This window comes from Diplotaxodon limnothrissa, linkage group LG18 (genome assembly GCF_057381915.1).
Source record: "Diplotaxodon limnothrissa isolate DT_005_m linkage group LG18, D_limnothrissa_male_GT1.1, whole genome shotgun sequence".
Classification (NCBI taxonomy): Eukaryota; Metazoa; Chordata; class Actinopteri; order Cichliformes; family Cichlidae; genus Diplotaxodon; species Diplotaxodon limnothrissa.
Window position 1 is genome coordinate 33,848,950 of NC_140613.1, and position 6,067 is coordinate 33,855,016.

A 6,067-nucleotide genomic window follows, 5' to 3' on the forward strand; every position below is an offset into this window, starting at 1 on the left:
TAACACCATATCAGTGAATGAGGTTACAGAGACAGAGAAAAACGAGCAGGCCTCATATTTTCTAGGCTCAGTGTGTAATGCAAAAGGAAATAGTGAAGCATGGACTGTGCAGTTACTGCTAGACTCTGCCCCAATAGAATTTAAGATTGACACAGGAGCAGATGTCACTATCATAAATGAGGACACGTTCCACACTCTTGCTCATAAGAGAACACTAGAGCCTTCTAATCTCCCTCTAGATAGCCCCAGAGGAGAGCTGTTACAGTATGTCTCGGCTACTTAAAGGCCACAATACGTTATAAAGGCCAAGACTACCTGTCCAAGGTGTATGTGGTTCGTGGACACAGAGTTAGCAACCTTCTCAGCCGCTCCTTATCAGTGCAGATGAACCTGGTGAGAAGAATTGATGAGGCAACGATCACTGCCACCAGGAACCAACCACTTTACGGTGAACACGGAACACTAAAAACTGAGCCAGTCAAAATTCAGTTAAGGGACGATGCTGTGCCATACGCGGTGCATACGAGACGCCGTGTGCCTTTCCCCATGCTGCAGAAAGTGAAGGAGGAACTACAAAGAATGGAGAACCATGGTGTCATTGAGAGGGTGACCCAACCTACCGAATGGTGTGCCCCAATGGTGCCTGTCTTGAAGAAGAACACAGCAAGGGCCAGGATCTGCGTCGATCTGACAAAACTGAATAAGTCTGTCAAAAGAGAGCGCTATATCTTGCCTACCCCTGAGGAAACCATGTCCAGGTTGAGTGGGGCAACGGTCTTCTCCTCACTGGATGCAGCCAGTGGATTTTGGCAGATCCCATTGCATCACGAGAGTTGCAAACTAACGACATTCATCACGCCATTTGGCAGGTATTGCTTTAAGAGGCTGCCCTTTGGGATAACAAGTGCACCAGAGATCTTTCAGCGAAAGATGTTGGAGACCTTAGAGGGGCTCGAAGGTGTGGAGGTCTTTATGGATGACATCCTGGTCTATGGGGCCACCATGGAACAACACGACACCTGACTTGAGAAGGTGCTGCAGCGCATTGAGTTAGCTGGATTGAAGCTCAACCGAGAGAAGTGCTCCTTCAGACAGAGCCAGCTTCGCTTCCTAGGGCACCTGATCGACTATTCTGGGGTCAGGCCAGACCCTGAGAAAGTGAACGCCATTCTTCAGTTGCCGTCACCAGAAAATGTGCAAGAGCTTAAATAGATCCTAGGAATAGTTAATTACCTGGGCAGATATATTCCTGCTCTTGCCACCGTATGCCAGCCACTGTACGAGTTGCTTAAAAGCAAAAACAGTTGGATCTGGGGCCACCCACAGCAGGCAGCCTTCGAGAACATTAAGAGAGCGCTTACATCAGCGCCTGTTCTTGTCTTCTATGACGTTAACAGACTCACAGCCGTATCTGCCGACGCCAGTAGCTACAGGCTTGGGGCTGTGCTGCTTCAGCTTCATGGCGCAGAGTGGAAACCTGTTGCCTACTGCTCTAGACGCCTCACAGAGGCTGAAACACGCTACGCACAAATCGAAAAGGAGTGTTTGGCAAGTGTTTGGGCCTGTGAGAAGTTTGATAAGTATCTATGTGGCTTAGATCGCTTCAGGCTTGAGACAGACCATAGACCTTTGGTGCCCCTGGTCAATAGCCGGGACCTTGACAATTTTCCATTGAGGTGTCAATGCCTCCTGATGAGGCTCATGAGGTACAAGCCGGAGGCCGTCTATGTCCCTGGCAAAACGCTTGTCATCGCCGATACGTTGTCACGGAGTCCACAGACTCGGGCTGAGGATGACACTAGCACTCACAGTGAAGTGGACTGCTACATAGCCACCGTGTTACAGGGCATTCCAGCATCCCCAAGCCGAATGGAAAGCATTAAAGCAGCCACTACAACGGATGTTGAACTACAGACTGTCATCACGTACATACGCAGGGGTTGGCCTGCATACGGAGCTAGTGTGCCATTGAACATTAAAGCGTACATGAAAGTGAAAAACGAGCTATCAGAGGCTGACGGCCTGGTTATACGAGGCTGCAGAATTGTCATTCCAAAGTCACAGAGAACAGCCATTCTACACAAACTACATGAAGGGCACCAAGGCCTCACCAAGTGCAGGGATAGGTCTAATTCATCTGTGTGGTGGCCGGGGCTCTCCACTGAGCTAAAGAATGCAGTGCTGCAGTGCCACACATGTCTGGCACAGAGGCCAACACAGACAAGGGAGCTGCTCATCTCCACACCTTTGCCAGATCGTCCATGGCAAAGGATAGCCCTGGATCTCTGTGAACGCAACCGGAATAATTACCCTTGTTGTGTCGGACTACTATTCACGTTTTCTGGAAATACTGCACCTACCATCCACGACCAGTGGCCAAGTTGTTCAGAAACTGAAGTCGACCTTTGGTTTGGGATCCCTGACGAGGTGGTGAGTGACAATGGCCCTCAGTTCTCCAGCTCTGAGTTCCAGGTCTTCGCGAGAAGGTGCGGCCGGGTACACAAGCCAGTCAAGAGGCTGGATCTGTAGACACTGGGGTAATGGGACAGAAGGAAGGACTGGGGAGTGGGAATGTTGTATTGTTGCTGTTTTGCACTTATGTTTTGAGCTGCAACCAATACTGCTGTTACCTGGTTGAGTTAATTACCTTAAAGGTTTACCATGTTTAATAAGTCCTGTTTTGTGGACACTGCCCTTCAGGCCGACAGTAAGCCATTTGTGCCCGGTCCTTAAGAGAACCGCCCAGAGGCTATTATAGTGTCACATGTTATCATTGTGTCGTTGCTGTTCTATTTGGGGTTTGTTATTGGAAATAACATGAAAAGGGGGGGAGATGTCATATACTGGGTTGCCTGTGTCGAGCGGGTGGGCGTTGCGGCTTTACGCCACTATGACATGCTTTGCGGCAGGGCTGTCTATGTCCAGTTCTTCACTTAGCTGCCACACCCGTTGTTGTGCTGTTATAACCCATGCTGGATGCACGTTCAATGGACTACTTGCACTAACACTTCCGCGTTCTATGTAGTCCTGCCCCAGTGCTTCCGGTGCGGTTAAACCATGGCGACGTTCTACACTCGCTGCCTACAAGAGCTCCCAAAATTGAACATCACCGATGTTCATCGGATTTGCAGTGACGACTACCCCCGCCAGCAAATTAGATAAAGGATTTAAGTTATATGCTGCATCATATATACACAACTACGAAGGTAAGAAAACGTAAATTAACCGACAAAGAAACGCTAGCTAACGTCAAATGCAAACACTACGTTACTCCGCTATGTCCTTCATTTGATATCAGTTCTCTACATTACATGTTTTCTTAAACGGTGTTTTATGTCGTCCTAAACTATAGTTGAGGTTTTCTTAACTAATGTCACTTTTGTAGTTAGACACTGTTATAATGGCGTTAGGTAGTTGGCTAACTATGGAGGTAGTTAACTACCTAATGCTACTCTTGCTAAGTGTAAAATATATATGTTTAAGACATGCTGAAATGAGTAATACAGAAATAATGCTAATGGTACTTGTATCTTTATTCAGTGTCCAATAAAGACAGGTTGTCAGGGGAGGTCGGTGTGAGAGCCCTGTGCTACAGGTCAATGAGGAAGAGTGAGGCACCACACAGACTAAGTGTAGGCAGGAAGCTGTGTAAAGTTGTTAATCCCCGTTCTGTGGGGTTCAGTTCATTTAAGCATTAGTTAAGTTCATTCCTAAAGGCCCATCAACTTGAATGTTTTCCTTGTCTCCCTGCTTTATCACTCCTAATTTGACTAGTCAGATAGTTAAATCAACGTGTGTTTGGGTGATCAGAAACATTTGACAACAAGTTAATACTGCAAATATACACAATCTAAGTTATTACAGTTATCAAGCATGGTTAAGTTGTTTTAATAGGGAGAGAAGGAAACACTAAGCATTCAGGAGGGTGCGTAACCATAACACTGAACTATGTTCCTGTTCAGCTCTTCCATGAAGATGTTACATTTTTAATTTTCGTTCTTTCTTCTTAGATTAAGCTTCTGGATTCATCGCCGGTGATACTGACACATAGCCAGTGCTCCTGTGTGGCAGGCGCTGTTATGTGCAATCACACAGTGGCACTGCTCTTCCAAACAGCACACTACTCACAACTCAGAGTGCCGGTTGTCCCCCCTGTGCATAGCTGCACGGAATCTGAACAGCAATGGCACAAGCCACGGACAGTGGTAATTTAAATGAGGTTAAAGTTTTTGAATTAGTCCATGTTTACATATGAACAGCAACACCATCCATAGTAAATGTGTCTTCTGTTAGGGTGTGAAGCCAGGACCCATCAACTCCATGATCTTCACTAAGCCGGTACCAAATAGGATGGCCCAGACTGGAGTACGGTAATTAGATTTGTAAAATTTGGTTTCATGTGTTACAAATGTATGTTGCTATTTTTTTCATACATACATGTGTCAGAATAGGTATTAATTTACATACAACATTACACTTTCTGAAGACGGCTAACTCAGTCATGTACATATACATCCCAGTCTCTAACTTATGCACCACTGTTTTACACCTTTTAGTTTTTAGTTTAGTTATTGTTCAGTATAACAACCTTCTTCCTTACATTATTGTCATTGATGTTTTCTTTAGGAGTGGCTTCTACAGAGGCATGGTGGGTCCGTTACCAGATCCCTGCTTGTTCAGAATAACGGAGGCATATGCAAAATTTAATATTGAGGACAGGCCACTTGTGACCACAATGAACATGAGACCTGACAAGCCCCTTGTGGAAAGTGCCTTTGGGCTGGTGCAGGAGGGCAGTGTTCTGTCATATCAGCAGCCGGTTTTGACAACCCGGTACATCACACTACACCGCGATGCACCACCAACACCGCACTTGCCTCTGGAGGGGTATGACATCTTGCCATCAGATTGTGTGTTTGTGTGCTCAGAAGAAGAGCTTCTGCATCTGAAAAGCTTGTCTGTAACTCTGGAAATGGCTCACAAAATAGAGGAAGCTACACGTGAGCAAAGCTCTTCGTCTGAGTGGCATCAGCTCCGCAGGCCCAGAGTGACTGCCTCTAGGTTTCGGGAGGTGTGTCACGTCAGAGGCCAGAGCTCGGCCGAGTCACTAGCAGAGCGTATATTGAAGGGAACAAGGCAGACAGCAGACATGAGGAGAGGAACTGAGATGGAGCCTGCAATAGCAGCAGAGTATAGTAGGCTAATGAATGTTAACTACTCACCCTGTGGTCTGGTCATTCACCCCATTGCTTGCTGCATCTCCTGATGGTGTTGTTTTTGACCCCAATGAATACCCCCAGTTTGGCTTCGTCGAATTCAAATGTCCCAATGTACAAAACTTTATTGACTGCAAATATGTGCAGATGGAATGTGGTACCCCTAAACTAAAAAAGAGCCACGCATATTACTGGCAAGTGCAAGGACAACTGCTCATCAGTGGGATGCAGTGGTGTGACTTTGTTGTGTGGGCACAAGAGGACTACCTAGTGCAAAGAATATACATGGATACAGATGTGCACAATGCAATCAGAGAAAAGGCAGACTATTTCTTTTTTTACATATATATGCCAAGATACCTGTGTTTGAAAAAATGAACAGTGAAAACATAGCAAAAAGAAAAACAGATCCTTCAGGCTGGCTGGAACAAAATAACTGATGTTTTATTTTCAATATATTTCATGAATTCTTTTGTTGTTACATGTTACCTTTATGTGACATCAATAAACTGTTATTTAAGCAATGGCATCAATTTAATTTTTAAAAACACACATTAAAACGTTGAATTTGTGCAGAACTTATTTACATGGTAAGTATTTAAAACTCCATGCCTAGCATACTGATATACATTTAGACAATAACACAACTGAACTGTAGAAAATGACAAATGGTATTTTTGATGTTCCAAAAGCTCAATGTCACTTATGATTTTAAAACGATTTAGTGATTTACTTTATAATTTTGATAAACAGTTTTGTTGAATCTGAATAGTAATATAGTAATATAATTAAACAGTATTATTAACATTAAACATTTGCAATGAATTTGAATTATCAATAACTGAAACTCA

The 6,067-nt window shown here is 44.7% G+C and overlaps 1 protein-coding gene across 1 annotated transcript; it reads left to right on the top strand.

Moving 5' to 3' along the window:
• Positions 1 to 3,144: 3,144 nt before the first annotated feature.
• Positions 3,145 to 5,639, top strand: LOC146614038 (uncharacterized). The gene is made up of 4 exons (XM_085377936.1): positions 3,145 to 3,206; positions 4,011 to 4,205; positions 4,294 to 4,370; positions 4,627 to 5,639. The coding sequence occupies exons 1-4, from the start codon at positions 3,177 to 3,179 to the stop codon at positions 5,264 to 5,266; spliced, it is 942 nt and encodes a 313-aa protein (XP_085234062.1). The 5' UTR covers positions 3,145 to 3,176; the 3' UTR covers positions 5,267 to 5,639.
• Positions 5,640 to 6,067: the final 428 nt, after the last annotated feature.